Source organism: Odontomachus brunneus, unplaced genomic scaffold (genome assembly GCF_010583005.1).
Source record: "Odontomachus brunneus isolate Ranch 3 - 2012 unplaced genomic scaffold, Obru_v1 Obru_scaffold_156, whole genome shotgun sequence".
Classification (NCBI taxonomy): Eukaryota; Metazoa; Arthropoda; class Insecta; order Hymenoptera; family Formicidae; genus Odontomachus; species Odontomachus brunneus.
In genome coordinates, this window is record NW_022639606.1 from 316,051 (window position 1) to 337,367 (window position 21,317).

The window sequence follows — 21,317 nt, forward strand, 5'->3', positions numbered from 1 at the left end:
GGGGGGGGGGGGGAGGAGAGGAGATCGGAGGACTGCGGTCGGTCCGACTATTTTGTCCCCGCGTCGAAGGAAGAGGCGCCGAAAAAATGCGTCGCGCTCGCGGGATAAAAAAATTCGGCCCCGAGGGGCTGCTCGGGGCCGATGAAAATGAATGAAAAATTTACGGCCACCAGGATATCGACTGAAAACGCCCTTTGCGTTCGGGTTTAGCGACTGAGCTTCGCGCCGAGCAACTCGTGAGGAGCGTTCAGGGGCGTCATTACGGCAAATGGAAAAAAAAATGAGATAGTTATGATTATCTCTCATTATTGTGATTAACAGTGATGTTTATTCTTTCTTATGCATGTTTCCCTTGAAAAATGACTGTCATTAGTCCGTTTATATCGCGCGATGAGTGATCAAGTAATTTCTGAAGTTCCGTTCAAAGTAAATCCTCTTGGTTCCGTTAATTACACGCGCAGCACACACCAGTCAGCGGATCGTTAAGCGCGAGAGTGCGTATACGTGCAGGCAAATTATCAGCGTGAAACATTCATGCAGATGAGTAAACCGTTCCTTCGCAGCGCGCGCTCTCTTCAAAGGCGCCAAATTGGAGCACAAATAAGTTTCCTGCCTTAATTAAACACATCCCTTGATGTGAAATGCGCTTTTCTCACGGCTGTTGCTCGATAACCGGCAAACGAAATGGTCTTGTTGACGTCCCAAGGCCCGTTTTTCAATTATCGCGAAGAGTCGCGTCAGCGGCGCTAATATTTTGCAAATCTAACCACCTAGAAAAACTCGTCACACATAGAAAATATCATTCCACTTCTAAGAAAAACAATTTCTCAGTTCCCTATTAAACACATGTTATCTTCAACCCGAATAATTTCTTCATATTAATTTTAAAACCCATCGGAAATTTGAGAAAAGCTTATTATCATTCAAGAGCAAAATTTATTAAATTTATTTTTATTTCTTTCATTTCTTTTTATAAGAATATTATAGAACTTGAAGAAAAGGTTGCTCCGACTCTTACAAGTAAACCTACTCAAAAGGTACACTCTGATTTCTTTCTAAGTTGACACAAATGTAGAAGTTCAAAAAATATTTCCAACTAAAATATTTAAAATTTCTGCTAAATTAGTTAAAAATAGTTCGAATGTCGGCCAAACCAAGAGAAATTCAGCAATTTTTATTAAAATTTTAACAAAATTAGTATAGCTTAGACACAAACCATTCTAAATTTCTTTAGCCGAGATTCCAACCGAAATATTACAAATCTGTGCTAAATTAGTCAAAAATGGTTCGAATCTCAGCCAAACCGAGAAATTATTTGTATAAATAATTTTTTCAACTTTTTACATGTTTTGTTTAAACATTTATACAAATAATTTTATACAGTTGACTTCATATTCATAATCAGCAAACCAAAAACGCCTATATCTTGTATTAAATTTTATTTTTTATGCATTTTTGTTGCACTTGATGATAGGAATAAGAACATTAAAAAGCTATAAACAGCCCGTAAAACTCAAAGTGGGCCAAAATAAAAAAATATAATGTAAATATTTTTGTACTTCTACAATTGTGCCAAATTAGAAAGAAATCGGAGTGTAACTTTTGGGTAGGTTTACTTGTTAGTAACTTCCACTTTTCGTTTCAATTTAATATTCTTGATTAAAATGCCAAATTTGCTAGGACTCAGAATGTGTTTTAAAGAAATTCGATGCTTATGATAAGTTCATAGATAGATTCGCGCATAAGTTTAAAATAAACTTATGAAATATTTGAAACAAGTAACATTAACTTGAGTGTAGCATTCTCCTGTGTGCATCGATTGCTATTGCTGTCCAATTATTTTTCGTGTTCACTCAGCTGAACTAAAGCGCGCATCGTCGGCTATACAGACGACGAATCTATCGCGTACATAAATAATCGTCACCCATGGCGCGTCGTTTATCAACGATTCCGCGTCCATAGTACTCTACGAGGATGGTCATTATTCCGCTCAATAATACATATCCATATGCTTGTGCGCGTACACCAGTCGCGGTTACATTGTGCCGCCACTTCGTGAAAACCTGAGTCTCACGAGAAAACGAAAAAAAGCGTTTCTTTTTGTTTTTCGATTGCGTTCCATGGTTCCATGCTTCATTTATCAGCTCGCTCGTACGAGCGGGTGCTCCAATGGCCTTATCATGAATTATTTCGTGACCCGAATTCGGCATTGTATAACCCGCGAACTCTCTGTCTCTCTCTCTCTCTCTCTCTCTCTCTCTCTCTCTCTCTCTCTCTCTCTCTCTCTTTCTTTCTTTCTTTTTCTCTCTCGCTCGCTCTCGCTCTTCTCCTCTTTCTCTTCTTCTTTTTTCTCCATTTATCTCTCTCTATCTCCATTCGCTTTTCTTCCCTTCTCTCTCTCTTTCTTTCTCTCTATCGTATCCGGTGGTCTAACGGTTAACAACGCGCCATATATGTGTGCGTGCATGCGCGTACGCGTGTATTGGTGCGCGCGTGACGAAACAATACGTGCAGTCGACGAGTTTCATGCTCGTTTGGCCCACGAAAACACGAAGCGCTGGTACGCCATGCGTGTGTGGGCGACAGACATCAAGATTGGGCGTTATCACGAGCCAACCAGATGATCGTATCTCGCTCACCCCCTGCCCTCCTTATCCTCCTCCTCCTCCTTCTCCTCTTCCTCCGTGCTCTTTTCTACGCGTCGACCTACTGAGCGCGTACGTGCAATCGTTGCAATCGTTACGACATCGAAGATAAGCGACTCGTTTTCGCGTGGCATAACCCGCTTTGATTTCCTGATTAGCCGAAATGGCCGTTCAGATGACGCATTTTTTATTGGCCATATGTATACATTTTTTTTTTTAACAATATCGCGCTGGATGAGTCAGAGAGGTCGGTGTTTTGCGTTACGCGAGTCATACGCTCTATGTATAATCATCTGCATATAGCTTGTGTTTATAAACACCAGTGTTGGGCATTAATTGATTAAAATTTTGTTTGACTAAAATAATGAGCAGATCAATAATCAAAATTAATAATACTAATAATATTATATTAGATTAATTAAATATTATAGTAGTAAATATTATAATAATAGTCCCACATATATGTGATATCTCTGGGACGTCTATGGGATGTATTTTGGACATTTGTACTGTATGGCATAGTTATCGAGGATGGCATACTATTACTACACGACTGCACTATTACTATACTACTACTTGCTATTTCTACAGTAATTTGTACCACAATTTTAGTGCAATCCAGTCTTACAAATAACATTGCGAAAAGAAATACAATTTTAACGTAATTTCTGCTACAATATTTCTCTCATGCATAAACCTGTTCCAAATAAATGTCGTGAGCTTTATGCAAACGATTACACGTGCGGTCGAACTACATTGGCCGGAAAATTATAGAATTTTCAGTTCGCATTGCGTTCTTTGATCGTAATCAGGCAGGCGAATCAAGGAGATGATTACCAATCGATACACAAAAATTGTGCCGTCCTCGATAACTATGGTGATAGTGTACGCGACGTTATTGTCGCGAGAACGGCAGCGCGATACGGCTTATTTGTCGAATAAGTGCTCGCGAAGGGCAGATAATAATTTCGTGCAATCTACCGGAGTAATCGAACAATTTTAGGCCGAGCCGGCCTCTAATTCAGGTTACTGCGATTCTGCCGCATGTACTAGCGCCCCTCGACCGATCAATACGAGCCGCGGGGATGTTTATCATGCCGTCCGTTCTCCTGTCAAACAGCGCGCCGGATACTCGCCGGAGTGTCAATTATAAGCGTGCACGCGCGTAGAAAAAAATATTTCTCTATGAGAAATGTGGCGGCGGCACGTTCTCGCGCACGTAGTTTGCCGTGCAAATTCTCGGCGTGCTCGTGGATCATCGCGGGGGTATGTTGAATCTCTGATTTGCACTTTCGCGCCTCGCTGCGTATTGTGGTGCTGTGTACAGTTAAGACGACCAGATCCGGGACATTTCATAAATGTGTGAAGCAGAGGATAAAAAAATCATTAGAAATTACTTGTACGTGTACAAATAATTGTACATATAATATAAATAAATGTATGCACAATATACATTTAAAACAATATTTTATTTATAGACATAAGAACAATAGTTTAACAACAATGAAGGGGTCTACTGTATGTAGTAAAAATAGAAAACATTGATAAGATGAAACTTTTGTTATCCTTGCTTGAAATGAAGAAGAAGCAGCAAGATTATTGCATTTACTAGATCTGTGAATTTTCTCGAGATCTTTCCTCTCTTATCAGAAGCATCTTAAAAATTTTCTGGACCGGGACAAGTCGGAACAATTTGGTCGAATTCGGGACAAGTCGGCGTCCCGAATAGCAGTCGAAAAAATTCGGAACAAAGAGTGGAGAACCGGGACTGTCCCGGGAAAAACAGGACGTCTGGCACCTTAATACAGCGCGTTGTTCGACGTTGCCGCGTCTTTGGAGGGAGAACGTCTTTGGAGCGACGATCTGGAGAAGTCAAGCGGGACGGTTTTCTTCTTCCACGAAGACAATTTGCAGCTTGACGAGAAGAGAGAACGGTCGAAATCACGCTCTTCTAACTCTCCTTCTATAAAACCCCGGCACCGCCTGGCCATGACACACATAGGAAAGATCTAGCCTTTCGCATTCTCTCTGTCTCTCTGAGAGACCATCCAAACAGCCTAAGCCCATAACTCACTAGGGACCTTTGCCTTGTCTTCGAAGGGAACCTACTATTTTCTCACGTCTTGAAAGTGGCTTCTTTTATCGGCAACGTCACGCACAGAGTGCCGCTTGATCGATTCGATTTCGGCTCGCGTTAAATAAAAAAGAAACGATCGAGTCGAAAGAACGGATCAATTAGAATTGGTCATAGCTATGTAAGGACGAGTTTTGAATTTTTTTTTACCAATTGGTAGTCCTCACGTCTCTCCACATAAAACAGAAAAGACCCTAGTCTTTTGGGCGTCTAAAATTAATTGAAAAACAGTTTTTTTCTACTGGTTGTGCCATTTTTTATTAGTTACATTTTCTTTACCCAGGTTTATACTTGTCAATGAATCCTTAAAGAGGAAAATATTGATCATATTTGACTTCTTGAATAATTACGAAGGACCTCAGTGTTGTCCATATTTTTTGAATCATGTATCAAATTTTTATCTTCATTTTTGTCGAAACGTACTCCATGGGTTGGATCGTTCTTACATAACTACAGCCAATTAAGCTAGAATCACACGACACATGATTTCATGCCTTCTTACGTAAATGCCGACCGGTAGTTCAATTTACTACATGAATCGCTATGAATCCAATCGATGTATTGGAAGATTTACGCAGTGAATTGAACTGCCGGTCAGTATGCATGTCAGAAGATATGAGAAATCGCGCCTTTCCAGCTTTACTCCCCGTGTAGGCTGCTGATGAAGCGCGCGTAGTAATTCGCCTGTCGACGCGATTGAGCACGAAAATAGAACGGTTTAATTTCGCACAGGCTCCATTATCTCCGATACAAAGCAATCGACGTTTAGTCCACGCGGATATGCGTAGGAAGGAAATCTCTCGTGTGCGCGTGGTTGCACGACTTTCAACTTTGCAATGCGACGACAACGACGACGACGACGATGACGCGAAGAACGTAACGGACGAAGGTCTCGCGTTCCTCTTGTGCAACGAATTTCGACGGTGGAAGGTCGAGTCTCTCTCGTGACAGTATAATGCCGCGGCAAGGTTGAATTACGTCTAATCGCTTCTAAGAAGGTGCCAGCGGAATAAACGGCTCCTTTTTAAATGGCATGCCGTGGAAACTCGCGTGCATTATACTTGCAAAGTGGGAAGAGCGTCGCGCGTGTAACTGCGAATTTCATCGAGAGAAAAAGATTATTGAACGCAATTTCAGAATTGAGAATTCGCACGTGTGAAATTGAGAATTTGTATATATATAAATTTATAAATATTTTTTCGATTAATTTCTCTATATATAATAGTAGATCTATGAGACCCAAACGAATACTTGCTCCTTAATTTTTAGAGTTCGCGAAAATTTCAGAATAGCGTAATCTGTTTGCAGATTTTGATTTTATTGCGTTATTATTTTATAACTGAGGCTTTTCTATATCTTTGGGAAGGAAATGTTGGTATTTTTGGGAAAGAAATCAGAAAATATTGATTTCCAACAAAATTATAATAGTGAAGAAGTAGTTGATTCCATATGAATGAAAAATCACTACTCAACTTCGAGTGACCCAGTTGTTACTCTATTTTTTCAGTATAATTTCACTCGAAGCAATTTAAAGAGTACTGAAAGAAAGTCTGTAGACATGTCGTTTCGCTTTATACGATTTGCAGTACCTATGATGTCTCCTGTGATGTTCACCGTGAAGAGCATATCTTCTCGATAAAAAAGTATCGATATGACATCTAAGAATTATATTTAAGAACCTCTCACACACGCGATGGCGATTTCTATAATCCCGCGTCCTTGCACCGTGATCGTTGACAATATTTTCAACCTTTCTCTGCGTCATGAGACTGTCATAAGTCGAATGTCGTCGCAGGTATGTCGCAGATATGTCGCCGTGACGGCGCGTGCTGCGTTCTTAATACTCGGAAATGACAGATTAATGTTTAAGCGAGTCGCCGCGTGCTGCGTTCTCTCTCTCTCTCTCTCTCTCTCTCTCTCTCTCTCTCTCTCTCTCTCTTCCTCTCTTTCTCAGTAGTCATCAAAGTTCACGTTTGTCGTCGCACGCCTTGCTGAAACTTTTACAAGGCACGCGCGCAAAATTGCAGAAGGGTTGGAGTCTGCGAACAGAGTGGAAGGAGAGAGAAAGAAAGAGAAAGAGAGGGAGGAAGGGGGAAAGAGAGAGGGAACAAATAGAGAAACAGCCAAGCGACGAGGCGCCGGTCGTCGACAAGTGCACCTGTGTGTGAACGCGCACGTGCCCGCTGCAACTGCACCGTCCTCTTGCTTGCCTTGTCTCTTTCTTTTTTTTCTCTCTTCTCTCTCTTTCTCTTTTTCTCTCTCGCATAGAACTTTGTCCATAATTCAGCGCGACGAGTAAACGAGCGAGGGACACCGCGGCTCCTGCAGTTCTTGCGTGTCGTCTCTCCGTCGCGAGGTGCACGCAACTGGCGACAGAGCGGATTAAGCAACATTAAGCATTCTCCGCCTTCGGAACGGGTCTGGGACGAGACATATTACCCCGACAAAGAAAGAAAAAATGCTTTTACTTTCCGCGTATCATTCAATGTGTCCCCGGCTACTCCTCCACTTTTTCCATTCCGTTCGCGCGAGCGGTCTCGACCACAACCACGAACGCTGCTGATCGTCTGGCTCTCACGACAAAAACTCGTTTATGATACACGAAATAAGTTTGGCGTAAGTTGAAGTAAGTAATAAAAATAATTTGTTTCGCTCAAAGAGTCAAGCTCCGCGTACTGTAGACGAAACTCAATTAACATGCGAAAATGCACAAATGACAATTCACAGCGACACTATAATGTAATTTGTCATTGTGATTTTGGGGTTATAGGATGAGGTTGTTGACCGCGATCGTCGCGGCACAGAATGTGAATTCGTATTGAACTCGTTTTACACCGAGAATGAAATGTGCTTGCATCGCGCGTGCTTTGGGAGTTTTATTTTCAACGTCAACCTCGTATCTTCGTCGCGACGTATATTTTGTATCGCGTAAACATAATATCTCGGTGAAGGGATAAAGGAATTTCTCCCGCGAGTGTAAAAGCACGTGAGTTTCGCGCCTTGATCCTTTCGTAGGACAATATCCACTGGAAGCAGGTCGTAAATGCATGGGCATTCCATTCGTAAGAGAAAGTCAAGAGAACCGTGAAACGGTATTCTGGAATTTAAGAGAAAGTACCGTGGACTGTTAAAGATCAAAGACGCGGAAGATGAAAAACTAAGCGCGCATGGTCGCGGCCGGGGACACTTTCAAAGTGCTTTCCCGTGATTTTGATTTCGACGTGATGACTTTCTGGAGGAAATGTGCAGTTTTCGAACTCTCTTATTCAAATTTTATCAGATGTTAATGTATGTGACGATTTATTAACGTATCCTCATGTGGCACACATGTTTTGGGCACAAACTTAAGGAGATACCAAATGACGAACTCTTCAAATATTAGTAATGTAGAGACGATCGTCACTAACACAACCACGTTATTTTTCTTCGTATTTCTTATATATAAACCTCATATAAATGTATATTGCTTTGTTTTTATCATATTTGGCGAGAAACATAATCACACATACATAAATATCTGCCTGCAAACTTTTGAATATTTTTAAGGTTCCAAATTCAATTGTAAAGATGCAGCAATTCTTTGAAGGTCCTCACTCTACTAGTTTGCGAATAATTCCAAATTAAAAACCGAATAGGGCCGAAAATACACCACAGTGTGTCAGGTTAATTATTTTTTAATTATTTGTTAACTATTATTTATTAATCTTGTTTTAAATCTCTATACACCTTAATGTTTGATGATATCCGTGCAAAAGTGCTGAAAACAGACAGAATGCTGGCTGTTGGACGTTATCCCTTCCCAATGACGAATGCAATAAGCGGCAAGATCAAACGACTAATAAAACTAACATGACGATCCTTTCCACGCATATCTATTTTTTCTTCCCGCCAAATAAGCAACGTATTATTTTGAAAGACGACATTTAAGATTCTTATTCTCGATACTTATATCCCGATACTTATATTTTTATGTCCGACCATTAATTCATTTGTATGTACGTTCTTAATACAGCAGTAGTTACAGCAGCGCGACAAAAAAAAGGAGGTTAAAGATATCGCTCTGCAAGCAGTAATAAAAGGTGTCTCTAATACGGAGTCGCGGGTCAGAGACTTCCATAAAATTTAAATCTATGAAGACGCGAGAAGCCACGTTCTCGTTCACGAGTCTCCTCTCGCCAAATAGCTTGCGCAATCGCCACGACGGCGACGCATAAATTCCACGCAGCGAGATGCCGGGGACGCTAAAGCGGCGCGGTTTCTAACGACAGGGCTCTAACAAAAAGTAACGCTTAACGACGCGTTGCCGCTCGTGGTGAGCATAACTGTACTCCGATATAGAATAGCTCGCCGCTGTGGCGGCGTTACGATATCCTTTTTCTCACCGTGAACGCGCGGTTCTCTCGCCGCATTCTTGCCCCGTTTGACGATTCAAAGAGTCAGTTACACTTGCCACGGTCGCACCTACCTACACGCGCAATAGAGAATCACGAACGGCGTTCATTCTACTTCTCTTCTGCGGAGGTTTCCTCGTGTCTTCACCGGTGCCTTTGTCCGGCAGCCTCCCAGAAAGAGAGATCTAAGAGCAGTAATAAAAATCCTCGTTTCCGCATCGTACGTCCCGTTACGAGCAGCTCGCCTCCCGAGACGTGTGCTACAGGAATAATCTAAGGTAAAAGGATCAATGGCAAACACTGACAATACTGGCACCTAATTCCGGACATTCTTATTGTTCTGGTTTTCAAATACGAATATTTAAACTGTACGTAGTATCGCACGCCGAGAAAATGCGAATCCCTGTCTCTTAGGGAGAATTCACATCTTGACAGAAAAGCAGAGAACGAAAAGGTCAAGTCGACTCGCGCTAGTGGAAAAGCAGAAATCATCGACTACTACCTGACCACCAGCGCAAGTTCTGATTGACTTTCGCCTTTCTGTTTCTTTACCAAGATTTTAATTCTTCTTTAGACTAGCTTTATTGTGATGATTAGGAGGTCACTAATCAGAATAACGAAGTTAGTCTAAAAAGTGAAGGTTCATATTTTTTTGCGATAACTAACTATCAGTTAGTTATCCTAACGTCAGTTATTAAACATCAAAATTAAAGACGCATTAAACATCACAATTAATTAATTAACTCGTTAATTATTGTTTTTACTAAAAAAAACTTTTTGTCTCAATTTAACTTCTACCATCTACCATTTCAATATTTGGCGCTTGGTTAAGGACTAATATCTTGTATATTCAATACACAGAGTATATCATACACAGAGAGGACGATTTATTGATTCAAACAAATGTTTCTTTGGAATAGTCCAAACAAATTATTTGGTTGACACAACAAAAATATTTCTTTGGAACTAAGTCGCAAATAAATATTTTTGTTGCTTCAAACAAAATTTTGTTTGATCAATCGAAAAATTCGTTTGGACTATTCCAAAGAAGCGTTTATTTGATTCAACCAAATCGTTCTCTCTGTGTATGTGTTCTATATTTAAAGTTTAAATTTTAGTGTAATATATTTGAAGTTTAAAATTATATTTAAAGACCAAAACAATAAGAATATCTAAAATTAAGTACCATTAGTGCTATTAGTGTCCGTAGACATTGGTACTTTTACTTCAACTTCTTTTCTTTCTCTTTTGCTCTCTCTTTCTCTCTTAGCGTCAACTCGCCAAGAAAGACTTCCGTAGTTTTAGTATCTTTGAAGATCACAGGAATGTGACGGCGCAGAGTGCAAAGGAGGCCCCCTTCGAAGCGATCGCATGGATGCTCCGAACTTTAGCACATTAATAAATAGCTCCTCCGTCTATCAGCGACTTCTTTCACTCTTCCCTGGGCACGTTTAGCGTGCACGGTCCCGCCTCGCTCCCTGCGGCCCCGCTCCGCCACCCCCGTCTTTCTCGTTACTTTGCCCTTTCTCCTCTGCGGCCTAATGTCAATAACCGTTGCATTAGTTGCCGCTTCGGTACTTTCTTTGCGGCGGGCGAGCGGCGATTAAAAATGCTCGGGAGCGTCATCCGCGGTACAACACGGCTGCCTCGTCGCGACGCCGGCGCCGAGGGGCCGGGGGACCGTTTCACGTGGCACGTCGTCGTAGCGTTACGCTCGGTGATTTGCTCGCCGGAGCAAAAGATGTTCCCAGTGGCTGCACCGTCGCCTGCATCCTCTTTGTACACTTTGTTCACACCGTGAAGGCAAGTCGTAAGGCATGTGGTGGCCTGTACCATACCGCCGGCTCGGACGACGAGAGCCCCGGCTAAATCCCGTCCGTCCACGGCGTCGTCGTTCTCTCTTTCTGCACGTTAGAGCGTCGCCGAAGCGGACGGACATCCACGGACTGACGTGGACGAAAAAAGACCTACGGGGTGTCCCGAAACCGCGTCGCGCGCGTTATCTTTCAGCGATGAGCTGTTCTTTGATCAGAGCTCGGAATCGGCTGTTCTCTTTTGGAAATTCAGAAATTGACGGAACCTGTGTGTGTGTGTGTGTGTGTGAGAGAGAGAGACAGCGCAAAAGAGACAGAGAAACCTTGTATTGACGAGAAAAGCCTTCACACTCCAAATCTTTTAATAGATTCATAGTTGAAAGAATGTGGGATGATGGTACCGCGGGGCCATCAAGCGTGCCATCGTCTCGGCGCGCAGGGAGCTTCTCTCTACTTTTTATGCACCGTTTTATCGCGCCGCGTGGCCGATGAGGCTCGCTGCGACGAGGAGCGGCGGGAGGTAGGTGCAGAGATAGGAACGTGGCAGTTGCAACATCCACGGTAGACCCACGTGCAGCCGGTGATGCAACGGCCGTGCATTTTGTAACGCCGGAGCTGGAGGGTTTTCCCTTCTCCGACGCATCGAGGCACGATAGAACGTATCAGATTTGGGAGCGCCTCACGCTCACCGAGATAGAGAGCGCAGCGTTGAGCAATGCCCGAATCATATTACTCGGACGGCCTAATGGCCCCCGACGTTTCAAGCGTAATTTTTCAAACGCGATCGTAGCGCGCGCGCACACGAAAAAAATTCATCATTCATGCCAGCGTTGTATATTTTGGCGGTGAATCAAAATACACGTGGTACGCGTGAGCGAAAGAGCGCGTTTGCGCGCGAGGGAGTTCAACAAACCTGCAATGTTCGCGAGCGCGCGCGCGCTTATTCACTCACTCGCTACATCATTCTCGATTTCACGTGTCAATAGGTCCAGCTGCGTCGTTATCTCTCACCCGCGAATGTTTGCGATCTAATACTATCTGCTCGGCACGCATCACGACTAATCCATGCGAATCGCGTTCGCACGAGATCACTGATAATTGCTTGCTTAGAAGAAACAATCTTAGATCCATATTAATAGTTGTCACTTGAAACTTGTCTCGAATGAAATATTCAGATTTGAATTTAGAGGTAAATGTGAGTTTTCCAGTGAAATCGCGCGATTGTAAAACTAATGTCTCATATTATATGATACAAATGGAAAGCTCAAGTCTAATTCTAAATTCAAATCTGAATATCTCACTTGAGATAAGTTTCAAGTAATGACTATTAATGCCAGCCTAAACTCAAATCTAAGTGTTCCACGTGCGACAAGTTTCAAGTGACAACTATTGAGGCCTGAGAGTCGTTCGATTTTCTACTAAATTGATCCCATGATCGTTTGTCCGCGATTGTTCTACACGCGACGCAAATACAACGGATCCACTCACCTTCGGGAGTGGAGACAGTGCCAGCCCTGTTGAGCCTCGTGTTCCAGACAGCGGTAGTGGTGGGCGCGGGACTAAGATCGGGAGTCGGTGGATGAGTCGGAGGCATCGTAACCACCGCCGCACCCAGCTGCGGACTTCCTTGCGACAGTTGGTCTGAGTTCTGGCTGTACGAGCTGCTGTATCCTCCCCGTCCGGTGTAAGCCTCACCGGATAATCTCTTCGCTAAATTGTCCGCCCTCTCTTGATCGCTCATCGCCACCGGCTCTTGCTTTATCCGGAGATCTATGACAGAAAGCGAATATTCCCGTTTAACGTTCGCGCCCTCGGTGGCAGTGTTTCTCGGCGAAGAGTCCGCGAAACGGGTCTCACCTTCGGCAACGCTCTCTCTGTGATCACAGTTGTTGCGTTCCTCGAATTGCGCTCGTTCAAGCTCTTGTTCCAATTCCGTGGGCGTGTGGGGCGCGGTGTGTGGATGCGCGGGCGCCTCGGAGGAAAAGGGATACGGTGTGTAGAAGTGGTTCTCCAGCAAGAGCGTGTCCGGAGCGGATTTGGGCCGGAAGTCGGCGCCGTCGCGTAACACGCTCGCTCTTCCCAGCATATCGACGTTGTTCGGCGATCTAAAAATATGCGATCGCGGCTCACAGAATCTGACGTGGCTGTAATCAGCGAGAACGTAATGCCTCTGCGAGTATTTGGTAAACAGCGGCTAGTGGCGTTAAGGAGGGGACAAGAAACTGCCGGAGGAACCGAACGACCCAAGAGCGAGCGAAAGCGACCCGAGACACTTGTCGTGGCGAAAGTAAGTCAAGGGATCATGTAGTTTCGCGCAATCGTCACCTTATTATACAGTCATGCCCTTCGATACCGGTGTCCTTCGACGACGGTGAAACGCTAATTTCACGTATATAGCGCGCATATCTTAAATCTCAATAAAATCTGCCGGCGAACCGAAGTTCGAAACCGGACGCGCGGCTCGCTTCGCAGAAACTTCGGTCGTTTCTCCATGGCGTGTATAATTTATCGCTCCGTTCGTTCGCGGATCGTCGCGTACGTCATCGCCATTAGAAGGTAAGAACACGCGAAAAAATAGCTTGGCACTATCAGCTAAATCTTGATGGTCGAGCCGAATTTAGCTGGTTAATTCGTTGTCATTACTAAAGTTCTGACTATTGCAGATCAAATACGTTCACTGCGAGGTAATAATTTATTATAAGCGCAAAATAGCACGAGTAGGTAAGAAAGTGGCAGCCATTTCCAAGTACTTTATGGTACACATGTGTTAATAAAGTGTACCTCACAATGACAATAGCGCGACGGATTTAATTGAGCGTCATTTTTGTTTCTGTCAACGAATATATTGCTCAGTAACAATGACACTTTAGCTGCCTCTATTTCAAAGAAACATCTTTGCTACCACGGTTGCATCTATTGTTGGGTAATAATCGACAAAAATTGATCTTTAATTAAGATAATCGGCAAATCAATCTCAGCTCCTACATTTTAGCTCCCCTTGTGCGAGTTTCACTTTTCCTGCGTGAAGATCATCCGCGGTCGTGGTCTCACGACTTCCCGTAAACATCATCGTACGCGCGCGTCTTTCAGTGTCGATCTACAAGCTCGCTTTAAGCTTTAAGTCGTACAAGCAACTGACCAATCACAATCGGTTATTCTTGAGACGTAAGGAGAATGATTGACTGTGGTTAGTCAGTTGCTTAAGGCTTGAATCTTAACTGACACTCACGGCGCTAAAGGAGACTTACCTCTTCAGCTTTTTCAGCGGGTTTTCATAGTAGTGCGAGGTAGAATACACATTGGGCACGGTGTGCGCCGGAGCGGGCGACGGTGCCGGCGTCGGGGTCCTCTTCATGATGTTTCTGACCATCGTGGCCTCGCCCGCCTCGCTCAAGTCGCTCACTTCACCGACGCCGCCGCTGCCGCGTCCGCTACCCCCATTGCCGATTCTTCCAGCGCCGATAGCACTATCGACGCCACTGGTGACGTTACCCCCGACGTTACCACCGGCGCTACCACCACCTCCTCCTCCTCCACCACTTCCACCTCCTCCGCCACCTCCTCCGCCACCGCCGCCGCCACCTCCTCCGCCACTTTCGCTTCCGCTGCCACCTCCTACGTCTGCGGAGGCATTGTTGTTTTCCGTAGCGTGCGTGTGCGCTACCGCCAACTTCTCTTGCTCGATCGAGAGACCCTTAACCTAGGTTTACAGGGAAAACAGCGCGCATGAATTATAGATGAAGAAGGAACGTATTTTGGGGAGGTGATAAAACGCCATGTCGACCGGTAAAATGACACGGAAGACTTACGGCAATATTAATTATATTTCAAAGATATTGATTGATCGCGTTCACCGCCGTGAATGTCGTTGGTTACATCGATGAAGACATCTTTTGCTTGCGTCAGATGAACATTAGATTTTGCGAAATAGAACTGTGCGACTTTTCGCAGATAGTTAAATACGTCGAGTAGAAGTGCTGAAGGTTCGCGAACGAAAAGGCGTTTTCGTGGAAAGCCTGGCAAATGATTTAACTGCTTGCCGAGCTTCCGAAACGGGCGCGGAGGACTTAGCCGAGCATGTTTTAGGGTCGTCGGAATATCCGGCTCTGTCGCGCCATGTGTACAATTATTCGGTGACATTATTTAAGATCATTATTTACGGAAAAAGACAGGCGCACACATACTTGTAGGCATTCAGCTGCCTTGAAGAAGGAGGTAAGGGATTCCTGGGACACATGTACTTCTCCACGGTACATGAATTCGAGTAGGGACTCCATATCGTGGGCGCTCGTCCCGTCGAGAATAACGATCAGTCCCGCGGGAGAAGGCGGCATTCCTTCAAAGAGCTCTTGAAAATGCTTGCTGCATGCTGCGAGGATTAATCTGTGTGCTTTGAACGTAACTCCTGAAACACATAAGTAGGGCGAATACCGTCTTAAAAATCACAAACAATGAGATATTGCGAATTGAAGAGATAACATATCGTTAATCGTCACAGGGAAATAACTGGCAAGTTTAATCCAGTCTTTGTTAATAAATTACTCTTTATTACCGGAACACGACATTTGTTAAGGGGTGGTTTTGGATCATATAGCCGAGAAATAGGGAGTTTCCACGAATTTTTCTCAAAAAATGAATAAAGGATATCAATATAGAATTTCACCATATTATTTATCATTATTTTAAGCATAAAATAATTTTATGTTTAAAACAATTGAAATTTCGTTGTTTGGATTTTTTGTATTGAGGCAATTTCGCTAGACACCTCCATCACTGGTAGGCAACATTACAACAACGTGTAATAATTAGTAATAAATAGTATGTTGAAAACTTCATGGAAAATATTAACAAGTACCAGTTTTAATACAAAATATTTTTTATTGCGTACACATGTTAGAAAGTTCATGTCTAAAATAGGGCTGAAATTTCGACTGGGGTGGCGCGATACTTCTCGCGAAATCGACGGCGAATCTGAGTTTTCGATTCGCGCGCGTTCTTTTCTTTCTCACGGCTCACGATATGAAGCGGACGTCATCGGCGACGAGCGCGGGAATTTTGGCGTGCAAAGAAAGCCGGTGACCGTTGAACCCTTCTTCTTCTTCATCTTCTTCTGCTTTTTTTTCTTTTAACCGACCTAACGTTTCCCTCTCCGCGACGACATAAAGGAACCGAGGCTGGCGAGTCTGACGTCGATGCCCTTTCTCGCAGCCCGCTGCGTATCTAGGTCATCTTCGGACACGATCTTCCGTAATTCATAATTCACGCGTGTAAGTATAGTGCGTGCGCGGGCGTGTAATATGACACGGACGACCGCCGGACGTAGGGCGCCTGGGAAACATTCAGGAACGATTGTGCATGAAGGAAATAAAGAAAGGACGATTGTGCATGGAGGAAAAAAGAAAAAGTCGCGAACGTGACCGACCACTGGAGATTGCAATCATGCAGCCAGTACCCCGCAAGATCTTCTTTCTAAATCCCAGAAGAGATAAAGAAAGCATAAAAGATGTCGTTAATATTAAATGGCTGACGAGATCAGTTTTGCACTTTTGAGCCAAAACTACTTTTTATCATCGGAACATATAATTCGTCATGTACAGTCGCTTATATTCTATACTATAAACGATGTAAAGACTTCTTTTCGGTCGTTAATCTTTATTTATAGTTGAAACTGTCTCGTTATGATCAGCCTAGACTTTTTGAGGTTTATTTAATTTCAATAGGAGTAATTGCGCAGATACGTGTATACTTTGTCATTGAGAGTTACTCGCATCGCCGTAGCATCTCCTCGCGATTCGTTACTTCACGAAAATTCGACGAGGAAACATAAAACGCAGTGTACGTTTCCGTGTGAGACAGCCGCTGGATTGTAGATCCGAGCGCGCAGTTAGATGGGTATGGGAAGGAGGCTTGCCGGTGATACCCTCCGAATAAGGAAATCAAGTGCGAGAAGAGAGAAAAGAGAAAGGTGACGAGAAGGCACCAGGACCAGGTGGTTCAAAGCACCTGTCTTTACGAATGACTCCCGGAACAAAGTATATCCAACTCTTTGAGCTCTTTCGTCCGACGCGGGATTGAATTTCCGTGCGCTCCCCGTTGCGCCTGATTTCGAATTCGTCTCGTACGACGAATATTGAATATACCAAGCGTGTATTTCTTGATAGCTCGACTGCAGTGCACGCCGAAATATACCATTCCGTATAAATTAGCTTGATAATGATAATACAAACAGAAAAATCATTCTACTGGTAAGAAAAATTATTATTCAATTAGTTTACCTTCTTTTAAAAATAATGATTATTTTCAGATAGAATATTTCTTATTCAGTATAGAATATTTTTTTGATAATATAGCCTTGAAAAATCTCATCACCAATTTGAGAAAAACTCATTATCAGATATATAAAGAAAAAGAATTTATTCTCTTTACAAGAATATTATAAAACTTTTGTTGAGAACAAATTCAGCTTCAAGTAGTAAGCAAACCAAATTTTTAATGAATTTTCATAAGTTTCTAGAAGCTTTTTTTTAATTCAGTGTTCTTCATTAAAATACTAAATTTACTAGAATTCAGAATGTATTTTGAATAAATTTGATGCTTATGGTGAAAACTCAAGAGGATATAAAATACTTGAAGCAAGTAATATTCACTCGAATGCAGTATATATTTTTCTGTTTATACATCTCTGATAAGAAAAAATAAGGAGAGAGAGAAAGAAAGAGAGAGTCATGAAAGAGAGAGACATGAAGTTCCGGCTGAAAGCAATTTTCCGTATTCCCGTAGCCCAATTATCGGTGGGTATCCGCTTCCCGTAACAATGGATCAATAATTCCGGGGCTCGCAACTCGCCTAGTATAGCGTCGTGCGTATCGTCGTGGCCATGGTCGCAGGTATTCGAGCCAAATATAAGCTCCGAATGTGCTATATGCAAGGGCCAACGGCCGAGTGGCGTGTGTGGGCGTTTTGCGACTATGCCGGCGGATTGCGCCATCGCTTATGCCGGCGTGTATCGTAAGCAGAATCCGGACACACATGTACACCGGTATCGCGATATACTCCGTCACAGCGCAAACAAGAGAACTAATCGATCGGCCGCGAAGTGTGACGCATCTCGCCGAAATTTAAAACATCGAGCTTTAAGATCTAACAAGGGGAGAAGTAAAAACGCGCTGTCGAAACGCAGTTTGTTCCAAATGGCAGTCATTTATATCCATGTTAAGAATTTTAAACTCTAGCTTCCAACACTTCCCCCTCCTTACTTTTTTTACCAATTAAAAAAACTATAAACATTTTAATGTCAGATCGATTTTAAGGAAAGAAGCAAAAAAGTTATGTTTTACAAATTTTTGTGTTTTTGTGCTCAAAATATGATTATTTTCACATAATAAATCCATAATGCATAATGAACAGCATCCGTGATGAACAGAAAGGACTACCATTTGGGACAAACCGCATTTCAAAAGCGCGTTTCTACTTCTAATCCTTCTCTTGTAAGAAGAGAGGACGGACACCAACGCGATGTCTCTTTTTAATCTTTCAGCAATTGAACGGATTTCTATGGAAAACCATCGATAGAGTCTCTCGGAGAAGAGCGACGGAAGACATCCCGTTTTTTTTTGTATGAAATGGAGTGAGAGAGGGGGACTGCGTTCGGAAACGCATGAAACGCAAGACGGCACGCAGTTAGTTCTTCGGCACACTTGTGGAAATAATGAGGTATGCAAAACTCATCCCGGGCAGAGGGAGAGGGTAGGGCGGGAGTCCCGGCACTATTAATAAATTTCGTAATGCGCCGCGCCGCAACGGACAAAACTCTCGCGAAGCTTCCCGAGGCGAACATGCGCGAACGCTCGCCGTTGTTCCGTTATCAGGGCGCATGCAAGATACACTCGCGATATGTTGCAAGGAATTTCAGCGGCGTTGCGTAACGTACGCGCAGAGAGGCCTCGAGGACGTGTTTATAACATGCTCGCAATCGCCGTCATCGACTCATCGGGCGAGTACGTCTACTGCTGAATGAGCGAGTAGAGAGATAAGGCGCGGAGCGCTTTCGCGCGTGTATTTATTTAGATATTGTTCATAGTACAAGGACTATATTTAACGCGAAGACAGAAATGCTATCACGATGAGATGGCCGATCGCCGATAAATGACTGCACAAAATAACAAAGTAACAAATGGTAAGAGGATAAGGCTTGGTGTAAATATATTTGAAGCCGCGAAATATATCGGAGAAAAAAAGATGCGCTTCTTTGTTTTTTTATTTTTCTTGTTTATTTAATGACGCAAAAGTTAACGTCGTTAACCTCGAAATATCGGTTGTTTGCGCGATGAATATGAAGTTGTTAATGCTACATTGCCGAAAATATTGTGCAAGACGACACACTTCACATGTCCCGATTTATTTGTTGTCCTTATTTATCTATAATTTTTGTGTTAGTTTAACACAAGGTAAATTTCTTAACAAATATCACAATAATCTATAACGAATAATGCAACCTATCTGTACTTTATACATATAGGGAAGATTCCAACAAGAAAATATAAGACACGGCTCCATTCCGGAAGCTATACCTAGACAAGAAAATATAAAATTATATACATATATATAAATGTATATAATTATTATACAGAAAAAATGCCTTTGAATAGACAAAGGAAAATACAGTTTCATTCAATTAAACGTCGACATCATATACTGCCACAAATGCAAGCATTTACTAGAATTGCATTTGTACAGTATTTTTTTCAATGTATTAACAATATTTTTTCAATAAATATATAATTATAGAATATGATTATGGTCCATTATAATCCATTAGACGCCACAAATGCTTTGAAGCGCCGTATAAATCAATCATGTTTTTATTAAGCACTTCAAAGCATTTGCAGCGTCTAATGGATCACACTCATATATGATCACATTGCGTGAAATTTCATATATATTGATATTCTTTTCTCATGCTGTTATTTTGACCGGCCTGACAGAAATAGGTGGTTTAATTGTAGATCGGCAGTTCCGATCTACGTTTTTATCGCCGATTTCCTATTATCCCAACGTTATCATATCCACGTCGGCTTGATAAATGATATAAAACGCATTAGTATATAGAAGATATACATTGCAAATGCTGGCGTGTCGACGAGATCGCGAGAGGGTTTAACTACGAGGCCAGATTGCCGGCGGGCCGACTGTCGTCACGAAACTTGCAAATAAAACGCGCGTATAGTTACGCAACAGTGCAATGCACTCTTCGCGGGCAATCTATTCATATTCCAAGGCCAGCCGGTAGAGCTCTTTGGGAGTTAGGGTTTTGCGGAGCCTCTTACGACGGTCATCGTTCCCCCTACTACGTGCGATAATAATTCGGAGCTTCGTGAACGTGCACCGTGACCGTATATGCGCGTCCCGCCGCGCGTTTTATACGCGTCCTCCACCTGACTACCACATTGCGATTTAAATTATAATTTCGGCTGTGAGCACACACGGCTTAATGCCGCGTGACTGGCGCTGCGAAGGAGCAGAATACTACAGGAGCATCGTGAAGGAGTATCGGCTCGATTGTCGCCAACCGATTGCACAACTTGTGGTGGCCTCAAGAAAGAGAGAGAGAATAAAAGAAAGAGAGAAAGAGAGAGAAAAGAGAAGAAAGCGGACCGCGTTGAATGAGCGACAGAAAAAAAGCAATCCTACCTCGTGCGTGATCGGATATTTTTTTTAACGTCGATCGGGCCAAATACCTGGACGGGTCCAGAGTGACCTTGCTATACGCGCACGTAGAACTCCTCATGAGCGCACGAAGAACTCACAGTGGAAAATTACGCGAAACGATCTGAGGGCACGTAGAGCGCGGCGCGCCAAGTCAAGTCGAGCGGAGCCGAGCGGAGTCGAAAAAGCGCACGCTTCGCGGTACCGCGAAAGGCCTCGCGGAAAGATAAGAGCCGCCGCCGATTTGATTAGCACCGAGACAAATTCTAACGATACGGAGCAAGGCGGCCAAAAGACACGGGAACAACGGTCAATGCCCCGGCAAGGTCGACGATGCAGAGTGAGCGAGCGAATGAGAGCGGGTGTGCGCACGGTATCTCAGCTCCGCTCAGCCCAGAGTTCGCCCGTACGAAAAGTCGAGGACCAATCAGCGATCGGGCTTCCTCTGCGTCCCCGGTCCCGGCCAATGGCCGCGTGGGACCAAGGTCGTTCTCTTCGCACACGTTCCAAGTTCGTTGCACAGCAGCGGAAAACACTGCCGAAAAAAGAGAGAAAAAGAAAGAGAGAAAGAGAGAGAGAGAGAGAGAGAGAGAGAGAGAGAGAGAGAGAGAGAGAGAGAGAGAGAGGG

The 21,317-nt window shown here is 43.4% G+C and overlaps 1 protein-coding gene across 4 annotated transcripts in view; it reads right to left on the bottom strand.

Moving 5' to 3' along the window:
• Window positions 1-21,317, bottom strand: part of LOC116850789 (zinc finger protein chinmo) — a 74,738-nt gene that overhangs the window by 15,523 nt on the left and 37,898 nt on the right. For all 4 annotated transcript variants that reach the window (XM_032829439.1, XM_032829436.1, XM_032829438.1 and 1 more), the window contains exons 3-6: window positions 15,169-15,389; window positions 14,233-14,684; window positions 12,842-13,089; window positions 12,473-12,754 (exon numbers count right to left, since the gene is read on the bottom strand). In XM_032829439.1, the coding sequence (XP_032685330.1) occupies window positions 12,473-12,754; window positions 12,842-13,089; window positions 14,233-14,684; window positions 15,169-15,389 (1,203 nt within the window). The remainder of the gene's footprint in view (window positions 1-12,472; window positions 12,755-12,841; window positions 13,090-14,232; window positions 14,685-15,168; window positions 15,390-21,317) is intronic.